The sequence below is a fragment of the Balaenoptera musculus genome, chromosome 9 (genome assembly GCF_009873245.2).
Source record: "Balaenoptera musculus isolate JJ_BM4_2016_0621 chromosome 9, mBalMus1.pri.v3, whole genome shotgun sequence".
NCBI classification, from domain to species: Eukaryota; Metazoa; Chordata; class Mammalia; order Artiodactyla; family Balaenopteridae; genus Balaenoptera; species Balaenoptera musculus.
In genome coordinates, this window is record NC_045793.1 from 87,734,259 (window position 1) to 87,758,178 (window position 23,920).

The 23,920-nt window shown below is 42.1% G+C and overlaps 1 protein-coding gene across 5 annotated transcripts in view; it reads right to left on the reverse strand.

Annotated features, from left to right (window-relative positions):
- The window catches only part of NAPEPLD (N-acyl phosphatidylethanolamine phospholipase D), a 90,010-nt gene that overhangs the window by 19,039 nt on the left and 47,051 nt on the right, over positions 1 to 23,920 (reverse strand). For 2 of the 5 annotated variants that reach the window (XM_036863633.1, XM_036863632.1), the window contains exons 1-2: positions 21,071 to 21,739; positions 2,737 to 3,043 (exon numbers count right to left, since the gene is read on the reverse strand). In XM_036863633.1, coding sequence (XP_036719528.1) covers positions 2,737 to 3,043; positions 21,071 to 21,309 — 546 coding nt within the window. In that variant the 5' untranslated portion in view covers positions 21,310 to 21,739. Of the gene's footprint in view, positions 1 to 2,736; positions 3,044 to 20,640; positions 20,965 to 21,070; positions 21,740 to 23,920 lie in introns of those variants that run through there. The other 3 variants (XM_036863634.1, XM_036863635.1, XM_036863636.1) reach the window with 3 other exon arrangements.

Here is a 23,920-nt window from a genome sequence, read left to right on the forward strand (position 1 = left end):
CTATGCTGTTGGTGGGAACATAAACTGGTAACAGCCACTATGCAGATCAGTATGAAGGTTCCTTAAAAAACTAAAATAAATCTACCATATGATCCAGCAATCCCACTCCTGGGCATATAACCAGAGAAAACCGTACTTTGGAAAGACACATGCACCCCAACGTTCATCGCAGGGCTATTTTCAGTAGCCAAGTCGTGGAAGCCACCAAATTGTCCACCAGCAGACGAATGCATAAAGAAGATGTGGTACATATATACAAGGGAATATTAGCCATAAAAAAGAATGAAACAACACCATTTGCAGCAACTGGCTGGACCTGGCAATGATCACATCAAGTGAAGTAGCCAGACACAGAAAGACAAATGTCATCTGATACTGCTTGAAGGTAGAGTCTAAGGTGAAAATGATACAAATGAACTTATTTGCAAAACAGAAACATACTCACAGACTTTGAACGCCAACTTACGGTTGCCGGGGGTGGGTGGAAACACGGCTGGTAGGGATAAATTAGGAGTTCACAATTAACATATACCCACTAGTATATAAAATAGATAATCAACAAGGACCTTCTGTTTAGCACAGGGAACTGTACTCGATATTTAGGTAATACCCTAAATGGGAAAAGAAATTGAAAAAGAATAGATACATGTGTATGTACAACTGAATCACTTAGCTGTACATCTGAAACTAACACCACACTGTATATCAACTATACTCCAATATAAAATAAAAATTAAAATAAAAAGCAAAGAAAAACAAAAAACTCCTGCCTTTAAAAAAAAAAAGTAAGCTTACACTTCATTAAAGAATTCAGCTCCCACCCCCCAACTTCCTTTTCTGCCTCATTATTCCTCAAAGCACTAATCACCTTTCAGTATCCCACATCATTTTCCTATCTGTTTATTGTCTCTCTTCCATTAAACCGAAGGCCCGAGGAGGCTAGGCTGTCTTTCTGCTTTTTCATGGCTCTATCTCTAGCACCTAGAATAGTGGAGTTTAAGAACAACTGGCCTGGTGAGTTCTCAGAAATTGAACACAGTTCCTTCAATATCTCCAAGTCATCAGAGTTCAGAGATGTATTTCCGCCTTCATGTGGTCACTCACTTTCCTGTTTGAAATGAGAGAAAACTAAAGACACCATTACTACTTCTGTATTTTTAGAAACTGTGGCCCAAAAACCAGGAAGGAATTTTTACCCAACAGGTAACCTACCCATCTTGGCTTCCTGCCCTAAACCCTTCTTCTCACAGCTTGACTCCATGTTTCTCTTCATACCAGGTTCTCCAGAAGACATAAGATTTTCTTGTTCCTCCCATCCACAAAGTTGAAACATACACTAAGGTTTTATCTATTAATATCCTGACTCATTCTTAAACAGTGCTGGGAAAATATTATTCATGTTACTCAACACTGTTAACTAGGATTAATACTCTGAACATTCCTTAGCATCAAAGTGACAATATGGGGTTTTTTTGGGTTTTTTAAAATCTCATATCCTTTAAAGAAAAATGGACACACTTACTAAGGTAAACGATCTAACACCGCCGCCACCGACCCACTCCCCATCCTCCTGCCTTACTGCAGATCAACGCTTCAGGGATACCTCCACTCTTTTCATCCCACCCACTTCCAATGTCTAGTTCCTTATCTCTCAGTTCCCCACAAGGCCTGGCAGGACAGGGGTTGTTGGAACAGAGAGGCCAAGCGGGGTAGGAGGTGTAGAGGGGCAAGAAACTAAGAAAGGAGAAAAAAGCGCTACTGCTGTTGGGAGCCACCGACTCCCTGCTGAAGTGAAATCTCACTCATCTCATAAACCATAGGCCAAAGGTTAATAGTCTCATCCTAAGTGTAACTAGCATATTGAAAGCCCAGTAACCTATTCCCAATTTTTAAAGGAGTGGAAGGTTATTTGACGATTTCTTTTATAACTTTAGGAGCTTTTTCCAAGGAGGAAGAGCCAAGCGCTCCAGGCTTAACCCTTATAATTCATATTCCAAAACACAGGTTACTACTTTCTGGAACATGACATGCACCTTCTCACCTCTGTGACCTTCCTCATGCCCATCATCCACCTGGAAAACCACTGCCAAATAGTTTTTATCTTTCTAGGCCCAGCTCAAATATCATCTCCTCTGTAAAGCCATTTCCAATCCCACCAGTCAGAATTAATTGCATCCTTTCCTATATATTTTTTTAAATTATTTATTTATTTATTTATTCATTTATGGCCGTGCTGGGTCCTCGTTTCTGTGTGAGGGCCCTCCCCAGTCGCGGCAAGCGGGGGCCACCCCCCATCGCGGTGCGCGGGCCCCCCACCATCGCGGCCCCTCCCGTTGCAGAGCACGGGCTCCAGACGCGCAGGCTCAGCAACTGTGGCTCACGGGCCCAGCTGCTCCGCGGCACGTGGGATCCTCCCAGACCAGGACCCGAACCCGCGCCCCCTGCATTGGCAGGCAGACTCCCAACCACTGCGCCACCAGGGAAGCCCCATCTTCTGTATTTTTAAGGCATCTGTTCCTACTTCTAGTTGCCACCAGATCAGATCTGGTTATTCACACATGTACTTCGCTGCTCAACTATGAACTTGAAGGCACCTTATTCATGTCATCTCCCCAGAACCTTATCATACAAAAGGGCTCAATCAGCTAACTGGAGTGTCATAATACAATTCACAGCAACGTTAAGGAATACATATATTAAGAGCAAATATGCAGCACTCAAAAAGCCAAAGGCTACCTCTTTGGAGCATGGAACACTGCTGTGATCTTTTTCCATCATCAGCCATCTGAGAACATTTGGAATAGAGGGATTTTTCCATGTTGGCCAAGGGTTAACAAATCTCCCATCCTTTCCTTTCTTTGATTTAGTTACATCTTCTTCTAGTCTGTAATCCAGTTTGAAACTCTTCCTGGAAAACCTAGAAGAATCACTTCCTCCAGAATTCCGTGAATTTTGGCGCTTTCTTACTGCTTCTTTAGGATATTGGCAACTTGTCCTCAGGGACTGGTTGCTTTCATTTTCATCCATGTCCTTTCCTGAAGAGCTAAAGAAATGGGGAGGGGGAATATACTGAGTTTAACATAAAGACATTAAAACATACACATAGTATTATTTCTTAACCAATAAAAAATTCCTCAAACTTATAACAATGTCTCTATTAGGCTCCAACTTTCTTCCTGCAAAATACAATTTTAGAATCCAGTATTACTGCTTGCTAAATAGAAAAGGTGTTTGCTTTACTTATTACTGCCAAACCTTTAAAATATTCCTTATGTGCTATAATTCAAAACAAATCTACTCTACCAGCCAGCATTTAAACATATGAAAATTTTCCATTTCAATGACATTCTGTAGAAAAAAGCACCTTCATGAATCTGTAATACTTTCATACCTTCATTAAAGTATTATTGTTAATAACATAATAAGGATCGTCTTAGTTCCTCCAAGATACTTCAGTAATTCAAATGACTTACATATGGCCCCATTAGGCCTAATTATTTTTACTTTGTAGACAATCTGTTACTAATGCCCCCCAAAAAGTACAATGAGTCCAAATCCCCAGAAAGGAGAGTTGAGAGTTGAGAAACATTAGTTGAGGAACATTTCAATAATGTATTTAAGTGGTTAACAATACAAATTTGAATTAACTCAGATGTAGAACTGCGCATGTAACCTAGCTCTGTGACCTTAGGCAAGTGTCCTATCCTCTCTGTGCCTTGATTTCTTCATCTGTAAAATGGAGATAATAATACTACCTGCCTCCAAAGGGTTATTGAGAGGACTGAAAAAGCAAATGCAAGTAAAGCACTTGGAACACGTATGTAAAATGTACATAGCAAATGTAACATACATGCACGCACATCGTCACATGTATCCTATACATCAGCTCAACAAACGTGAGGGGTTGCTGCTGCCCTTTTCTTTACTGCTCCTACGCCCACTTACACCACTAAACTCAAGGCACTGAAATCCTTGCTTTTGAACTATACAGGATTCCAGACACACAGACACATGAAAGTGAGAAACAGTGCAGTAAGAATATACATTCTTCTTCCATGAATTTCATCTCTTTCCTATTCTATTAAACAAACGTTTGCTTTCTGTTTAGTTTAAGTGTATTGTGTATACACAATACACAATACTCTTTATAACCCCAAGAAAAATAAGCACAATAACAGAGAAACAAGTATTATTTTTTGACTACAGTGCTGTTTAAATAGAAATATTACCCAGGAAGAAAGGGAAATAACTCAAACCCCAGGATGAGGTACACATACATATACACTCAACCAGAACTTTTTTTCCCCCAAACTTTCTGGAGTAAATAGTCTATGATCTGGAGAAGAACAGGTGTTAAGAAACCACAGCTCACAAAAGCTGAAGCACCCGCTGCTGCTCAGGCACAGCTGTTAGTGGGACAGCCTGACAGCTAAGGCAGTCTAACCAGTTTTATGTCTTCGGCAAATGACTTAACCTTTCTAGTCCTCAATTGTCTCCTCTGTAAAATACCTACTTATCTCAAGTGGGGTTTCAAAGGATTCAAGGACATAATAATGTACGTAAAATGCTTGCCACTCACCCAAGGGCTAATTGTTTTTTCCCTAAACCATCTAAATTCTTTAAATTCTATTAGAAAGCAATGGATCTGGGAGAGTTATCTCAGTTCCTCTTACAGAATGGCTTTACCTGGGTCATAATTGCATTCAGGCCGAGGCCTTTACAAAGGGCAGAAACAAAGACCAGCCATTTAAACCTTACTTCACTTAACATGAAAATACACAGGTTTGGAGAGTTTAAGTCACTTCTGGACAAGATAATGTCCGATGGCAGAGCTGACCTCACGCCGCCCCTTGTGATGATAAACAGTTTGTGAGATTGTTTGCATTTGTTACACACAGACATAAATATTCATATACATATAAACACACATATGTAGTAATTCTACCAAATATATAATAAACTATTGGCTCATTGTTTTAAACAATCAAGAAATAAGGGGGAAAAAAGAAAAGGGCACTCTGATTCAAAACCACACAAAAAAGTCAATGCAGGGTCTTCAGACAACATCTAGTTGTCTAGTGTACCTGGGGCATAAGAAGCAAGAGAGGCTTGTGAGAGTCGAGGTGGTAAAGGTGTAAAGGATGGGGTGAAAAGGTTGGGACTGGACTGCGGGCCTGGACTGGGACGTTAAGGGGGTTTGGCTACACTCAGGCAGTGGGGAAACACTAAAGGTACTTAAACAGGGCATATGCGGGAAGACGACTCTGGTCACAGGATATAAACAAAAAGGGAGGGGACTTCCCTGGTGGCGCAGTGGTTAAGAACCAGCCTGCCAATGCAGGGGACACAGGTTCGGGTCCTGGTTGGGGAAGATCCCACATGCCGGGGAGCAACTAAGCCCGCGAGCCACAACTACTGAAGCCCGGGTGCCTAGAGCCCGAGCTCCGCAACGAGAAGCCACTGCAATGAGAAGGCCGCACACTGCAATGAAGAGTAGCCTCCCTTTGCTGCCACCAGAGAAAGCCCACATGCAGCAACAAAGACCCAACACAGCTAAAAATAAATAAATAAAATAAAGATTAAAAAAATTAAAAACAAAAACAAAGGGAGTGGCTAAAAACTGGAGCCAGGGACATAAATTAGTAGGAAACAGAAGAAACCCAGAACATCCACTAATAGCGAGGCCCTATGCTACGTGTTTTATACGGTGCATTTAAATTAATGTTCCCAGCAAAATTTCAAGGTAGGTATTATGATCTCATTTTTTAAATGAAAAACTAAGAGGTACATAGCAGCCCAGTCAAAAGATGATGAGGCAGAGACTTCCCTGGTGGTCCAGTGGCTAAGACTCTGCACTCCCAGTGCAGAGGGCCTGGGTTCGACCTCACATGCCGCAACTAAGAGTTCACACGCCACAGCTAAAGATCCCACACGCCGCAACTAAAGATCCTGCATGCCGCAACGAAGATCCCACGTTCCGCAACTAAGACCCAGTACAGCCAAATAAATAAGTAAATAAAATATTAAAAAAATAAAAAAAGATGATGAGGCAGTGACAGTGAGAAGGGAAAGAATAATTCCAAGAGACAATAAAGAAGCTGAATCCCTAAGAATTGAGAGTCTCTGGATGGCAGCAAACTTTGGCCACTTTGCAGGGCAGGTTGGGGAGGGGGTCAAAGTGGGAGGAGCACCACTAGCCCAGGAAGGGAATTAGGGGAAAGTCAGTACATATTTGGAGTGTGGAGGAGAAGGCAGGTCTCTGCCCCAGCGAGTCTGACGCAGGGTCTGAGACCACAGGGAAGGAAGGATCCAAGGGGAAGTGGGCACTGACACCCAGTACAAACGGATGACTCTGGGGGTGATGGAAGTTAGACAGCAGAGAGGTTTCCAGGGGCCTGGAGATTGAAAGGAGAGTGAAAAATGGGTTTGGTGACTGTTTTCTATCTGGAAAATAAACTTTTTTTAAAGTTGTCTATTCACACGGTCCCCATTTTCTTAACTCCCACTAACTCAGGTTTTCACCCTGGTCAATCCTTGGAAGCAGGTCTCTACCAAAAGCAATCCTTTCTTAACGTACCCCAGCCGCAACACACACAAAATCCAGACTTCAGGAGTGAGCTTTTTACAGGCAAATCTGATTTAAAAAAAAAAAGGGGGGGGGGGGCGGAACCTCCAGAGGATGCCCTTTACTCTCAGAATGAGGGCAAAGGTCAGTAAGATGGTCCATGAGGGTGTGTATTTCTAGGCCCGCCCACACTCTCCTCTGTTCCAAACACAGGCCCTTCATCTATTTCTTCAAAGGCATCATGTTCCCGCCTCAGGGCCACCTTGCCATCACAGGGCTTTTGCACATGATGTTTTAAAATATCCTTGGGGTGGGAGAAGGGAGTAGCATACGGACATCGATACTCCCAGGATTATGTATGACCACAAAATTTGTTCAAAACAACACAAAATGCTGGCACTATGATGCACCATTTCACACTATGCACTCTAAGTGTGAGATGATGGGAAGGAACCAGAAGGACATAACCTGAACTGTGACAACCTGGACTCATTCTTTTGGAGGAAAAGTAGTAGAAGTCCAGCTGGTGAATGTGCACAATGATGGGCTCTGTCAACAGGTGGTCCCGTGACCAAGAGAGCACCAGCTCGTGGAGACGTACCAAGCCTGCCTGAGGGCTGGGTCATGAGAAGGCTCAGCATCAAATATCACTCTTCTGGTCACTCGGTAGTAGATACAGCAACAATCTCACAAAGGTCATCCTTAAATATCAAAGATAAAATGACAGGAAAACTAGAACTAAGGAAGGCTGGATCCTGCTATGTTAACTAGCTTTCAGCTTTGCAGATTCAGAAAACATATCTAGCTTAACATATCAAGGCTGGAGTTTCCTTATTTAAATGTAGCAGATTTCCCAATTATTTCTTGTTATATACCTGTCTCCAAAGTTAACAACGTTAAATGAAAACTCTGCCTTGACTTCAGGCCAACACTAAGCGCGAGGGGAGGGGCATACTCATGAGTACATGTACACTATCAACAACCTGTGTTTCAAAAGGAGGTTCAAAACTTGATGGAGATCTTTACGTTATACTGATTTTCATCCAATTTAAGACACCATGAATTTGTAAGGCAGTTATTTTATGTGCCACTAAGAAAGTTAAAATGTTATCAACTATAATTATGTCATGCACTATATGATTCATCCTGATATGGGTGGTGTTAAAACCAGAATAAAATGTCTGTCTTAAAACTGATGAAATACACCATTTTATAGTGTGCTCCTAGGTACTATATATTAAGTTTCTGTTTGCTTTGCTTTCCTTTGGCTTTTTAGCAAAACTGGTTGTTAAGTCAATAAACTGAGTTAAAAATGAAATTCACGGAAAAACAAAGCAGTATTTGCTTTGCCGATGCGTGCTGTGCACGAAACTCCCACAGAACATTCTCTCTTTTATTATCCAGTGTACTTCCCATGCTTGGGACATATCTGCCCTCCCATCAGTCTCCTAAATGCCTGTGGGGTTAACACCATTCTCAAGGGAAATCTGTACTGCATGCGAAGGGAGGGGGGGACAGTTTAACTTTAACCTGCAAAGCCCTGTGCAGACATTTCAATGAACTGGAATAGTTTCATTAGCTATGTTATCTAGCAGTGTATTAAAAGGACCCTTTTCTTCACTAAAGATAGGAGAGCAAATATAAAATTGTGAATTCACAGGCAGGAGACAAGATGGCGGAGCAGAGGGACTTGAGCTCATCTCCTCTCATGAAAACACCAAAATCACAGCTAACTGCTGAACCACCATCGATAAAAAAAGACTCGAACCTACAAAAAAAGATATTCTACACCCAAAGACAAAGAAGAAGCCACAACAAGACAGTAGGAGGGGTGCTTTCACAATATAATCAAATCCCATACCCACCAGGTGGGCAACCCACAAACTGGAAAATTACTATATCACAGAGGCTCTCCAAGAGAAGAGAGAGTTCTGAGCCCCATGTCAGGCTCCCCAGCGTGGGGGTCTGGCATTGGCAGAAGGAGCCCCCAGAGCATTTGGCTTTGAAGGCCAGCGGGGCTTGAGCGCAGAAGCTCCACAGTCCCAGGGGAAACAGAGACTCTACTCTTCGAGGGTGCACACATGGTTTCAGGGGCACTGGGACCCAGGGCAAAGCAGTGACTCCACAGAAGCCTGGGCCAGACCTACCTGAGGGTCCTGGAGGGTCTCCTGGGGAGACAGGGTCGGCTGAGGCTCACTGTGGGGACAAGGACACTGGTGACGGAGGCCCCAGGAAATATTCATCAGCGTGAGCTCTCCTGGAGGTCGCCATTTTGGCACTGAGACCTGGCTCCACCAACAGCCAGCCTGCAGGCTCCAGTGCCAGGACGCCTCAGTCCAAACAACCAACAGGGTGGGAACACAGCTCCACCCATCAGCAGACAGGCTGCCTAAAGTCGTCCTGACCCCACAGCCGCCTATAAACACACCCCTTGACACGACCCTGCCCACCACAGGGACAAGACCCAGCTCCACCCACCAGCGGGCAGGCACCAGTCTCTCCCACCAGGAAGCCTGCACAAGCCCCTGGACCAACTTCACCCACCAGAGGGCAGACACCAGAAGCAAGAAGAACTACAATCCAGATCATCCAGACAGAAAATCAATAAGGAAACAGAGGGCTTAAATGACACATTCGACCAATGGACTTAATTGATACTTATAGAACATTCCATCCAAATGCAGCAGAATACACATTCATGAGTGCACATGGAACATTCTCCAGGATTGATCACATGCTGGGCCACAAAGTGAGCCTCAGTAAATCTAAGAAAATTGAAATCATATCAAGCATCTTCTCTGACCACAACGCTATGAGATAAGAAACTAATCACAGAGGTCTTCCCTGGTGGCGCAGTGGTTGAGAATCTGCCTGCCAATGCAGGGGACATGGGTTCGAGCCCTGGTCTGGGAGGAACCTACATGCCGCGGAACAACTGGGCCCGTGAGCCACAATTGCTGAGCCTGCACGTCTGGAGCCTGTGCTCCGCAACAAGAGAGGCGGCGATAGTGAGAGGCCCGCGCACCGCGATGAAGAGTGGCCCCTGCTTGCCGCAACTAGAGAAAGCCCCGCACGAAACGAAGACCCAACACAGCCAAAAATAAATAAATAAATAAATAAATAATCCTTCCCTAAAAAAAAAAAAAAAAAACTAATCACAAAGAAAGAAAACCATAAAAAAACACATGGAGGCTAAACAATACGTTACTAAACAACCAATGGATCACTGAGGAAATCAAAAAATACCTAGAGACAAATGACAGTGAAAACATGATGATTCAAAACCTACGTGACATAGCAAAAGCAGTTCTAAGAGGGAAGTTATAGCAATACAGTCTTACCTCAAGAAACAAGAAAAATCTCAAATAACCTAACCTTACACCTAAAGCAACTAGAGAAAGAAGGACAAACAAAACCCAAAGTTAGTAGAAGGGAAGAAATCATAAAGATCAGAGCAGACATAAATAAAATAGAGACAAAGAACAGAAAAGATAAAAGAATTTGAAGCTAGTTCTTTGAAAAGATAAACTAAATAGATAAACCTTTAGCCAGATTCATCAAGAAAAAAGGGAGAGGGCTCAAATCAATAAAATTAGAAATGAAAAAGGAGGGACTTCCCTGGTGGTCCAGTGGTTAAGACTCCATGCTCCCAATGCAGGGGGCACGGGTTCAATCCCTGGTCGGGGAACTAAGATCCCGCATGCCGCATGGTGCAGCCAAAAAAGAAAAAAAAAAAAAAAAAGAAGTGAAAAAGGAGAAGTTACAATGGACACTACAGAAATACAAAGGATCATAAGAGACTACTGCAAGCAACTATATGCCAATAAAATGGACAACCTAGAAGAAATGGACAAATTCTTAGAAAGGTACAATCTTCCAAGACTGAACCAGGAAGAAATAGAAAATATGACCAGACCTATCACAAGTACTGAAATTGAAACTGTGATTTAAAACTTCCAACAAGCAAAAGTCCAAGACTAGATGGCTTCACAGGCGAAGTCTATCAAACATTTAGAGAAGAGCTAACACCTATCCTTCTGAAACTATTCCCAAAAATTGCAGAGGAAGGAACACTCCCAAGCTCATTCTATGAGGACACCATTACCCTGATACTGAAACCAGACCAAGATACCACACAAAAAAGAAAATCACAGGCCAATATCACTGATGAGCATAGACACAAAAATCCTCAACAAAATACTAGCAAACAGAATCCAACAATACATTAAAAGGATCGTACACCATGATCAAGTGGGATTCATCCCAGGGAGGCAAGGATGTTTCAGTATCAACAAAGCAATCAGTACAATACACCACATTAACAAATTGAAAAATAAAAACCATATGATCATCTCAGTAGATGCAGAAAAAGCGTTTGACAAAATTCAACATCCATTTATTATAAAAACTTTCCAGAAAATGGGCATAGAGGGAACCTACATCAACATAATAAAGGCCATATATGACGAATCCACAGCTAATATCATACTCAATGGTGAAAAGCTGAAAGCATTTCCTCTAAGATCAGGAACAAGACAAGGATGTCCACTGTCACCACTTTTATTCAACATTGTTTTGCAAGTCCTAGCCATGGCACAGACAAGGAAAAGAAATAAAAGGAATCCAAATTGGAAAAGAAGATGTAAAACTGTCACTGTTTGCAGATGACATGATAATATACATAGAAAATCCTAAAGATGCCGCCAGAAAACTACTAGAGCTCATCAGTGAATTTAGGAAAGTTGCAGGATACAAAATTAATACAGAGAAATCTCTTGCATTTCTATACACTAGCAATGAAAGATCAGAAAGAGAAATTAAGGAAACAATCCCATTTACTATCGCATCAAAAAGAATAAAATACCTAGGAATAAATCTACCTAAGGAGGCAAAAGACCTATACTCCAAAAACTATAAGACACTGATGAAAGAAATCGAAGATGACACAAACAGATGGAAAGATACCAGGTTGTTGGATTGGAAGAATCAATATTGTCAAAATGACTATACTACCCAAGGCAATCTACAGATTCAATGCAATCCCTATCAAATTACCAATGGCATTTTTCACAGAACTAGAACAAAAAAATTTTTAATTTATATGGAGACACAAAAGGTCCCGAATAGCCAAAGCAATCCTGAGAAAGAAAAACGGAGCTGGAGGCATCAGGCTCCCTGACTTCAGACTATACTACAAAGCTACAGTCATCAAAACAGTATGGTACTGGCACAAAAACAAATATAGATCAATGGAACAGGATAGAAAGCCCAGAAATAAACCCATGCACCTATGCTTAATCTATGACAAAGGAGGCAAGACCATACAATGGAGGAAAGATAGTCTCTTCAGTAAGTGGTGCTGGGAAAACTGGACAGCTACATGTAAAAGAATGAAACTAGAACATTCTCTAACACCACACACAAAAATAAACTCGAAATGGATTAAAGACCTAAATTTAACACCGGACACTATAAAACTCTTAGAGGAAAACATAGGCAGAACACTCTTTGACATAAATCACAGCAGTATCTTTTTGGGTCTACCTCCTAGGGTAATGAAAATAAAAATGAAAGTAAACCAATGGGACCTAATTAAACTTAAAAGCTTTTGTACAGCAAAGGAAACCATAAATAAAATGAAAAGACAACCTACAGAATGGGAGAAAATATTTGCAAACGAGGAGACCGACAAGGGATTAATCTCCGAAATACAGAAACAGCTCATGAAGCTCAATATCAACAAAATAAACAACCCAATCAAAAAATGGGCAGAAGATCCAAAGACATATCTCCAAAAAAGACATACAGATGGCCATAAAGCACATGAAATGATAATCGCTATTATTAGAGAAATGCAAATCAAAACTACAGTGAGGTATCACCTAACACCAGTCAGAATGGCCATCATCAAAAAGTCTACAAACAAATTCTGGAGAGGATGTGGAGAAAAGAGAACCCTCCTACACTGCTGGTGGGAATGTAAATTGGAGCAGCCACTATGCAGATCAGTACAGAGGTTCCTTAAAAAACTGAAAATAGAACTACAATATGATCCAGGAATTCCACTCCTGGGCATATATCTGAAGAAAACCATAATTCTAAAAGATACATGCACCCCAATGTTCACTGCAGCACTATTTACAATAGCCAAGACATGGAGGCAACCTAGATGTCCATCAACAGAGGAATGGATAAAGATGTGGTATGTATATACACTGGAATATTACTCATCCATTAAAAAAATGAAATAATGCCACTTGCAGCAACATGGATGAACCTAGAGATGATCATACTAAGTGAAGTAAGTCAGACAAAGACAAATATCATGTATCACTTATGTTGGAATCTAAAAGGATGACACGAATGAACTTATTTACAAAACAGAAACAGACTCATAGACTTTGAAAACAAACTTATGGTTACCAAAGGGGAAGGGGGGGGATAAATTAGGAGGTTGGGATTAACAATATATACACTACTATATATAAAATACTCAACAAGGACCTACTTTATAGCATAGGGAACTCTACTCAAAATTCTGTAATAACCTATATGAGAAAAGAATCTGAAAAAGAATAGATACATGTGTATGTATAACTGAATCACTTGGCTGTACACCTGAAACTAACACAACATTGTAAACCAATTATACTCCAGTAAAGATGTTAATTAAAAAACAAAAACAAACAACAACCTGTGATTCTCAATTCTGGCTGCACAGCAGAATTACCTGTGGAGCTTTTTAAACTACACTGGAGGCTCCTGAATCCAAATGTCAGGTGGGCATTCCCCAGGTAGTTTTTCAAAGCTCTGTGGGTGATTCTGATATGTAGGCAGGGTTGAGAACCACTACTTTCAATCAGCCGTTGGCATGAAGGTAGCACAGGCATTTAGGAAGGACCAAAGGGACTTTCTGGTACCCCAGAATTTATGCTAGCAGAGCAGCTGCCAACAATAAAGCCTACTCTTCCTCCCTGTCCTGCACCCCAAGTTATAAAGGTGGCCTAACCTCAAGGTGGCTACGCAGTACGAGGACTTGGAAGACTACACTGCTAAGGATAAAGTTTGATAGGTCACAGGCTTCTACTCAGTCCAGCTGAGTCACAAATTCAACTCTGTGTGCCCAGGAAGCCAAACCAAAAAAAAAAGGAACCACACTCAGTAATAACTGGCACTGTCTATAGTAACCCACAGCAGCCTGTACATCATGAGTGCTCAATAACTATTTATTGACTGAATAAATGAACAGGAGCTTAAATCCTAATCACTCTTCACTGAGACAGAGTTATTTGTTTCTGAGAGAATCTGCTGGGAATAAAATTACAGGAGAAGCAAAAGTAACCAAAGGACAATGAGACAAAATTCAACAAAGGGCATTCCCACTAAGTCTACTAATTATGGAGATAAAAATTGCAAAATCTTAGGGAAGACTTCAGTAGTTGAATTCTATGGTGGTAAAGTGGTGACAAAGTGGTAGAGACCAGAAGATGCCTACCATACAATCTATTGCCCCTTTTCTCCTCAGTAACAGAATGTCAGTTTTACTTAGGGTAGCTATGCACCAGTTAATGACTACATTTCCACACCTTCCAGCTAGGGATGGCCGATGAGATCGAAGCAGAAGTCTTATATGGGAAAGGGAGGCATTCTGGATTCTTCCTGCATCCTGCTGCCTGGAGCCATCTTGAGCCATGAGTATCATGGCCACTTCTAGGAATGGCATAGAGAACTAGGATTTCAGACAGAGGCCACGTACCAAGCCTGGATCTTGCAACTCTGGACCTCCCCAAACTAATCCTAACTGATACAATGACCATAACTTGGAAGCTTAGGGAAGCTATAAAAACACACAAGGTAACTATCCAAAAATAGAGCCTTCCTAATCCAAACAAGGGTACACAGAGCAACACACATGACTGCTATAGGTATATCGTTTATTGAGCACTTATATGTGTCAGACATTTTATACACATTATCTCATTTAATCCTCACAACATTCCCTCAAGGTAGATAGATATTATCGTCACATCACAGGCAACATACCAGAGGTTCACAGAGGTTAACAGTTTACCTGAAGCCAAAAAGCTGGTAACAGTTGGACCTGGAAATCCAACCCAAGTTGATCAAACTCCAAAATCCATGCTCTTTCCACTAATCATGTTGAATATGCAAGGAAAATCCAATAAATTTATCTTAAACAGATGCCTAGGTTCTAAAGTTAGTTGCATACAGCCAACAGTATGGTCTCACTGACAAGGCTAGCCTTTCTTGCTTTCAACAATGTCTTTTTTCTCCCCTTTCAAAGTAAAAAGCACTTAGTAGACAATAAATACCAGTTCCCTTATTTTTCTTTTTATAAATTTATTTATTTATTTATATTTTATTATTATTTTTTTGGCTGTGTTGGGTCTTCGTTGCGGTGAGCGGGGGCTACTCTTCATTGCAGTGTGCCTGCTTCTCACTGCAGTGGCTTCTCTTGTTGCAGAGCACGGTCTCTAGGCACGCGGGCTTCAGTAGTTATGGCTCGTGGGCTTCTAGAGTCAGGCACAGTAGTTGTGGCGCACAGGCTTAGTTGCTCCGTGGCAAGTGGGATCTTCCCAGACCAGGGCTCGAACCTGTGTCCCCTGCATTGGCAGGTGGATTCTTAACCACTGCGCCACCAGGGAAGCCCTATAATTGCCCTTTTAATATTACACGGCGATTTCAAATGATGTCACTATCCTATTTAATTGCTAAATTATTTTTGTTTAAAGTTACACAGAAAATAATAAATTAGTCCTATACTTCAGTCATATAAACAGAAAATATACATGGGGCCTTGAAGATATTTTCCTTGCCTTGAAAAGATGCCTTTGAGTTCATCCAGCATATAACCACCTGGCATTTTATCCTTCCAGCTGGAAGAATTTTTAATCAAGTCCAATGAAGAGACACTTTCAGGTAAGAGGATCAACACCTCGGGGCTTTCCCAGTTTTAGCACTGAAAGTCCTGTATCCTGGGAATGCCCTCAGTCCTGGGAAAACCTGAAAGACTGATCACTCTGCAGCCTCAGGGTACCATATATATGCATAGTAATGCCTTCAACAAAATGTATTAAAATGTGGGCAGTGTATACTAAATTGGAGATAAGCTTTATTATAAAGTATGATTTTAAGATATTTGGGCAGCTAAGCAAAAAGAAATTATAAAGCTCTACATAATCATGCTTAACCGAGAGAATGTTGCCGAGAACATCACACGTTTATGTCAAATTCTTCTGTGATGATATTCGATACACGCTCCAGCATTCACATTCACCCAGTTAAAACATGGGCTCCGAAAGGCATGCATACGTTTACACACGATGGACAGTTCGTCTACATATAAAATTGAGACACTATATGAGGAAAGAATAAGAAAGGAATGGACTTTCAAGTAAGAATTTTCAAGTACGAACGGTCCCCGACTTACAATGGCCCAACTTATGATTTTTTGACTTTACAATGGTGCAAAAGCAATACGCATTCAGTAGAAACCCTACTTCGAACTGTGAATTTCGATCTTTTCCCGGGCTAGTAATATGTGGACCAAAAGATACTCTCTTCCCTTGCTGGGCAGAGGCAGCAAGTCGCAGCTCCCAGTGGGTGACTGGGGTCGCTGGCTAGCAATCACCAGGGTAAACAACCCATACACTTACAACCATTCTGTTTTTCACTTTTACTATAGTATTCAATAACGTATATGGGATATACAACACTTTCTTGTAAAACAGGCTTTGTGTCAGACTGTGGACTAATGTAAGCGTTCAGAGCATGCTTAAAGCAGGCTAAGCTATGATGTCCGATAGATTAGGTGTATTAAATGCATTTTCAAATTATGATATTTTCAACTTCAGTCACGTTTATGAAGATGTAAGCCCATCGTAAGTCAGGAAGATCTGTACCTCATCTCTGTGAAATGGCGGAAAAGTCTAATTTTGACGTTTCGCTTTTGTGGCAACATGAGAGGCTAAAAACTGTTGCAAGAGCAGAAACAGGAGAGACTTCCCTAGTGGCACAGTAGTTAAGAATCTGCCTGCCAGTGCAGGGGACACAGGTTCAAGCCCTGGTCCGGGAAGATCCCACATGCTGCGGAGCAACTAAGCCCATGCGCCACAACTACTGAGCCTGCGCTCTAGAACCCATGAGCCACAACTACTGAAGCCCGCACGCCCTAGAGCCCGTGCTCCGCAAGGAGAAGCCACCGCAATGAGAAGCCCGCGCACCACAATGAAGAGTAGCCCCCACTCGCCGCAACTAGAGAAAGCCTGTGCACAGCAGCAAAGACCCAGCGCAGCCAAAAAAAAAAAAAGTAGAAACAGGAAATCTGTAAGTTGAGGGGTTGGACCAGCCACATACGAAGGTCCTTTCTAACTTGAACACTCCATGACCCAAGTCATCATTCTGTGACCCCTTTCTTTTACAGGAGAAGCAAGTCAGGGCAGAGAGGTACATGGCACTCCAAGGGTCCAGCTCTGTCTGGTGATGGAGCCTGGACTGCTGATTAGCCATATTCTCACCTGAATGATGCCTAGAAACACTTAGAACCAACAGAGCATGTGGTCAGCATGGAGAGATAAATGATACATTTCACCTCATGGTGGGTATTTCACTTAGTTTAGCTCAAAAACAGATAAACTGGCCTCAAGTTTAAAAAAGAACTTTGAGCTCAGAAACTCTTTAAACCGTCATTAGTTACTTCAATCACAGAATAGCACAATACAGATGGTAGTACTTCGCATGAACTCTCTAAGCAAGCCAAAGGAATGAACATAGTAACTTGAAAAGAAAACAAACATCTTTGTAGTTTGAAGGACCTTCAAAATACAGAAAACAACTTTCAAAACAAATTATTGCTGTCGTCCAGTTTTCCTAGCAACAGAATCTTTTGTAAGCAAATCAAGTGTCTGCTCATTTTAAGGGGTGCCAGAACAATGAGGAAGCTTGGTTTTTCTATATTCTGACCATTTCATTCTTATCACGGAGAGAGATTACAAAGGAGCACAGAAGTCTACAGGCATTTTTTACTGTCCCTTAAATCTGGGAAGGCCCTCCAATTAGATAAACAGGAAAATCTGCTGCCCCCGAGGGGAAAGGTGAATTGTTCTAGGTAGCAGGCGTATACTGAGTTGATTTTCAATCATTTCTGAATTTATGCTTATCCATCTAGATGCCAGCCCTGTGCCCCCATAGCCAATGGCACTTACCATTCACAACCAACAGGTATAGGGCTGCAACTTATGGCTGTGATGCTGACCAAAGTTTTCTGATCCCAACCACTCTTACCTTGGCTTCAGTTGGTACCCCCTTTCTAATAAGCAGCAGCTGTGTATACGCGTATTGGGCCAAAGGCCAGGGCTGTTGTGTTAAGGAACCCTGCGTAAATTACTAAAATCTCCCGGGCTCTCAGTTTCCTGTTTCCCTCATCGGTGGAAGGGCATTAATAATCTCACATATTGTACGTCTCTAAAACCAAAGTAAATATAAATATATACAAGAATACTTGAAAGAGCTTTGTAAATTATAAAGTTATAATACATTATTTAACCAGCTGAGTTGGCAAAAGACTATCTCTGACATAACAAGACTGCCCCTGGGGATATATGAGTTCATACATAATCTGTCACAAAAGTCTGTTAATAAAATATTTACTTTGTTATAAGGCAGAAGCTAACACACCATTGTAAAGCAATTATACTCCAATAAAGATATTAAAAAATTAATAAAGTATTAAAAAAATTTAAATACACAGTAAATGGTTATTAAATTCAAAAGACAAATCAAGGAAAGCACTATAGATATAGATAGGTAGAATTTTTCGGTATTCTAGCAGTTAGAATAGCACATTACTTGACTCTCATGCTGGAAATCACATGGGTGATTTTTTTAATGCCAGTTTTACATATGCCCTCACAGGCCTTCAGGATAAAGGTGCTCGTTAACCATTAATTATGTGCTCAATCCATTTCCCCAGTAATACCTCAACGAAAACATTTTTTACTTGTATGCATGTCAATCTAAAATGCCCAGATCAACACAGTCCTTCAGCTACAGCCATATTCTAATTTACAAAAAAAAGAGCAGAATGGAATGGAAAAACCCACTATATCTGTTAGGTAGTTAGACATTAGCAGCAAGGAGGTGACAGTGGCGAAAAGAGGGGACTAGTGGAATTACACCCGACCATCTGAGGACCCTCCCCTGACTCCACCCAGAACGGGGGAAACTATAGTCGTGTGGCGAGCAATTTATCCTGATAAAGAGGGAGCACAGTACCACAAGGGGACTTCCCCGGGCTGTGCGTGCCCGGACTAGACAGGAGTATAACCTAGAGTAAACCAAATTCATTATACCATCATTATAATAAAATCTGCAGGTGGTTTTGCCGCCCCCCTTGGGCTTTTCTTAGCGAATCAAGGGTAAGGGCATGCGCAATAAGGAACTTGTTACATAGCTCGGGACTGTCAATCAAATAATGACCCCCTGTCACTCACCCACGATTGCGCCCCGCCTCCTCGCAAAGCGCTCCGTGTGAACACCCTTAAGCCGGTACAGGAGCTACTGTCTTCTCTTCGCAGAAACAGCCCGCTCTCTGAGAATGTATGCTTATAGGCTGGTTTCACTTCGCAGAAACTGCCCGCTCTCCCCCTGAGAGTGTAATTAGGCTTTAATAAAACTCAGCTTTGTGCTTAAGCCCTAAGTGGTAGTCTGCAATTCTTTGCATGCTAGCACAAGGACCGAGATTGCTGCTCCGGGCCTTCCGCTGACCTCCTCGGTTGAAGCTATTTTGACACTACCCACGCCAACCCGGTAACATAACTACAGCTGTCTACCACTACAATGAAAAAGCAGAATGAAACAACAAAATTAAAGGCCAATAGTACTTTGTCAAACACGGACAACATGTTCTTAAAAATTTCCCCAATTTCCCAAGCTCACTAATACTCAAAATAACATAATACCCTTTTCATACAGCATGACTGTATCATCCAAAGCATAACCAAAACCCAAACCCTATGACGGAATGCTTATATTAAAATATCAGTCAGTTATAACTAATTTAAAAATTAAATTTTGCAATACGAAATCTGTACAATATAATTTGAAATTGTGAAGGAAAATAAGAGTATGAAAAATACACTATTTTCATCCCTTGGAGACTTATGAAATTCTTGCAGCAGGAAAGCCTGCAGAATGTAATGAAATAAAATCTGAAAATTGCGACAATATCTTCAGTTAACTTAAAACAGTTTGAATTGAAATCAATCTCTCTCTTACATTTTAAACAGGCCCTAAATTTCTTCTCCAGCAGATCTCAATTTTCTTGCAACAAAATCAGACTACTGTGGGAAATAGGTAATCTTTTTAAAGATTACATAACTTCTTTCTAAATGATATCGACGTCTGCGGCTAAATCAAAACCAATGAAACTGAAAATAGAAATGGAACTGCTAGATATCCATTCTTAACAAAGATGGAAATTATTTCTTAATTTCCAGAGAGCTGTATCTCAGGAATGACTTTCTCAATAACTTAATCAGAATTATCAAATAGCAAACACTTGATGCTGGTTAGCCAAAGTAAACCAGGTGAGTCATATTACAACATATATAGAACAACTGCAGTAAAGGCCGAAAACCTAGCTACTTTTTGAAGGTTAACTTTTCTCATACTCAATATTTTCCAGGTTCAACTGAGATGTGATGCATCTCAGGCTCAGGGGCCCGTATAAGCGTATTTATCTCAACTACCAGGATTACAGCTGAAAAATAAAAAACTATCTGAATACCTGGTCTGAAAAGCCTGCAATAATATTCAATTTGAGAAACAAACGACCACCGAACTGAAAACTCAAGAAAGCGTCGGCTTCCACCACCTCGCCGCACCTTGCTCCAACCTTTCGCTCATTTCCATTCCATAGTTAGTTTTCAAGATAAAAGAGGAAAAACCTGGTGGAACGGATTTTTAGAAATAAATACTACAGGTGAAGCAGAAATAAATTGCTCCAAGGAAGTTGTCCACCCACTCATTTACATACAACCAAAAAATACACCCACATGTATTCCAATCGGTGAAGATGCAACCTCGTGATTTGCAGAGGAGATTGGATTATAACAAATCCCAGAGATAGCTACTCTCCCAAGCGAAAAAAATCATGTGGCTCTTCATCCAGGCAGCCTCAGAGATGCGGGCTCCGCACCTCGTGAGATGCGGAAATTCAAACGAACCCCTGCCACTCACAAGTGCAGCATCTCCGGGTGGAGGCAGGGCTCGGGAGCAGGAATCCACCCACATTCCGCTCTACTCCGCGGAAGAGTCCAAGCAGCCCCAAGCTGGGGAGTGCGGACCGGTCCACCCAGAGACCGAGAGGAAGCAAGCGGAGCCGGGCGAAGGAAAGGCGCTGGGGGGTAGGGGGGGCAGGGAGGCGGGCGCTAGCGGGGGGGGGGGTGGGGGAGGCAGGGAGGCGGGCACGGAGCGTGGGCTCACCTGACGCGATGGTCGGTCAGGTGCGCGCGCCGCCGCCGCCTCTGCTGCTGCTCTTCGGCTACGGGACACAGCGCCCCCGGACACAGCGCCCCAGGGCAGCGGAAGGGGCGACGGTGGCCAGCGCCCGGGTTTCTCCGCCCCCGGCTCCGCCGCACCGGCTCCGCCGAGGGCGTTAACAACTGCAGGCAGCGCCTCAGCGCTCGCCGCCTCACCATCCTGGGGGCGAGCCGGCGCCGCATCCGAGGCCCACCGGGCGCCCCCACGCCGCGCGGGGCCCTGGCCGAGCTAGATTTCGCTCCACGTTGACCGGTCACTCACTCGTTGTGTCCTTCGAATCTGGCAGCCCCACCGGCGTCAGCTCCGCGCCGGCCGCCGCTCAGGGCCTTACCAAGATGGCCGCCCCCCGCCAGGCCCCGGCGCCGAGGCCTTATTGGTTACAGGAGGCGCCGCGGCCCGTTTTGCCCTTCCTGGCCCGGCCCATGCCTCTCTCGCACTCTGCCCAAGCCCTTCTGACACCAAACTTGCTGTCCTGTCCTAGACCTAAAAGCTAACTTTCAGATCGCGTGAACACCTTCTAGAACACCCGCCCTAATTGCTAAAATTAAATGGGATCTTGGTGGCCTCTCGTAGCCTGCGCGATCGTAGTAGACCAGCACCTGGTAGCAGGATACTTACAACCTATGGTGCCACGAGCCCCGTAGCGAAGAAACCAAACTGTAATTTGAAGTGTGTACAGTAGGTATTGAATATTCATGGCAAGCATTGCCTTGTCACGGTCTGTGCTCATTAACTATTAAAAAGATGTCACAGCTTCCTGGTATACACAGTTCTCATCTAAATTTGCTTTTTAAAAAAAATCTCAGGATGATGACAACAGAGCACCAAATTATGATTCCCAGCTTTTCCCAGGTTTTCCTTTTTGAACTGCAGGATGAAATTTACTGTTTCAATAAGTAATTTAAGTATAGACAGATGGAAACAGAATTCAACAATGGGTGGTTGGGCAAAGAGATTCCTCTATAAGAGTCCTCGGGGGTGTGTCCACGGGCCAGAAAGAAATGCCCTCTGTCTGGGACTGCGAATGCAGACACGACTGGTGGAAAATGCAAACCAAACTATTTTGCAATTTGAAAGTGACCGTGCCAGTGTAATAGCGTAGGAATGTAAATAAGATTATGCCAGGTATGGACTTTTACCCCCTCAGGGTAGCTTGCAGCTGTTGCTGAATCTTTTTCACTTAAGTGTGATGAAGAGCTGCTTGCTCGTGGGCTGGGCTGAGACTGTACTCACTCAGTGGTACCTCAGGTGCAACAGGAAAAAAAGACCCAGCGCTACAAACCCAAACTGTCAATTGAAGCTACTGTTAGCTCAGGAGGTCTTCACAATGCTCTTGGCTAAGGAACTTTAAAAAGATGCCCTCTGTTCCCCTCACTCCAATTCTTTATGATGATTTTCAAACATACAGAATATAGAGATATCTTTTTGTTACACCGTTTGAATAAATTGCAGACAACAAAATCAATCACCCCTAAATATTTCAGCCTGCCTCTTCTAAAGAAAGGACATTCGCCTCAATCACAATACCATTAGCACACCTAAGGAAACAATTCCCTGATACCATTTAATGTTCAGTCCAGTTTCAAGTTTGTGTGATTATCCCAAGAATGTCTTTTATAGCCTTTTTTTTTTTTTCTGAACTAGGCTTATTAACTGCCTAGGCTCATGCATTGCATTCGCTTATTATGTTTAAGAGGCAATTTGAAACGTTCGCTTGATAACTCTTCTCTACACAAACTTACAGATAAATGGAGACTAATGTTTACAGCTTGTTTTTCACTGAGAGCAGGTGCTTTTGATAAGCACATTTATGTAGACCAGGAAAGTCTAGGAGGAATGAATAATAACCTTTTAGTACAACACAGAGATTATAATTGAAGCTGTATTAATGTTTATGCTTTCTAAACAAACTTTTATGTTGTTTACTACATAAACTTTATGGATTGTGTTGTAATCTCTACTTGATTTCCAAAGCTTAATTTTTCTAGACAATGAAAAGTTGTTTAGTAAAACAATTTCTATCACTCCAGGTAAAACCTCTAGCTTGCCCTGCTTCACAGTACAGAGCAGAATGAATGCTGTGCCTTTCATTCATGGTTTAATTTTAGATCCTGACCTGCTGAACTGGGTTTTATTTGTCCTTCCCTCTTACGCCACCCCTAGGAAGTCAGGCACTCAGCATATAACTGTTTGTCTTTTAAGTTGTCACTGTTAAAACAACAGGCCTAAAATGGAGTCACTTATGCTAAGCTCCACATCAACCAAATGGAGACTCAGAATGTCAGCCTCTCCCAGAATAGGAATCTTAAACCAGTCAATCAGGAATCACCTGGTCAGCACTAGTTAATCAGCCTGATAGACCCGTACCATCCCCCAAAGGAAAGTGACCTGTCACAGCCAATCCACTTTCTGCTATTATAACTTCCTGGTCCACTCCCTTCTGCCTGTAAAGGTCTTTCATTTTGTGCAACTCCTTGGAGCTTCTTTCTATCTGCTAAATGGGATGCTGCCCGATTCATGTATCATTGAAAAAAGTCTCTAAGATCTTTAAAATTTACTCAGTTGAATTTGTTTTAACATTACTTCATTTTTAAATGTTAATTAATGCTGTAAAGAAGAGGGGCAAATTTACACAGTTCCCTTAAAGTGGCTGGTGGCCAAGGTAACGTTTCTGGAAACTCATATTAAATGAGCTTATTTTATTTTATTTATTTTTTTAAGATTTTTTCGATGTGGACCATTTTAAAGTCTTAATTGAATTTGGTACAACATTGCTTCTGTTTTATGTTTTGG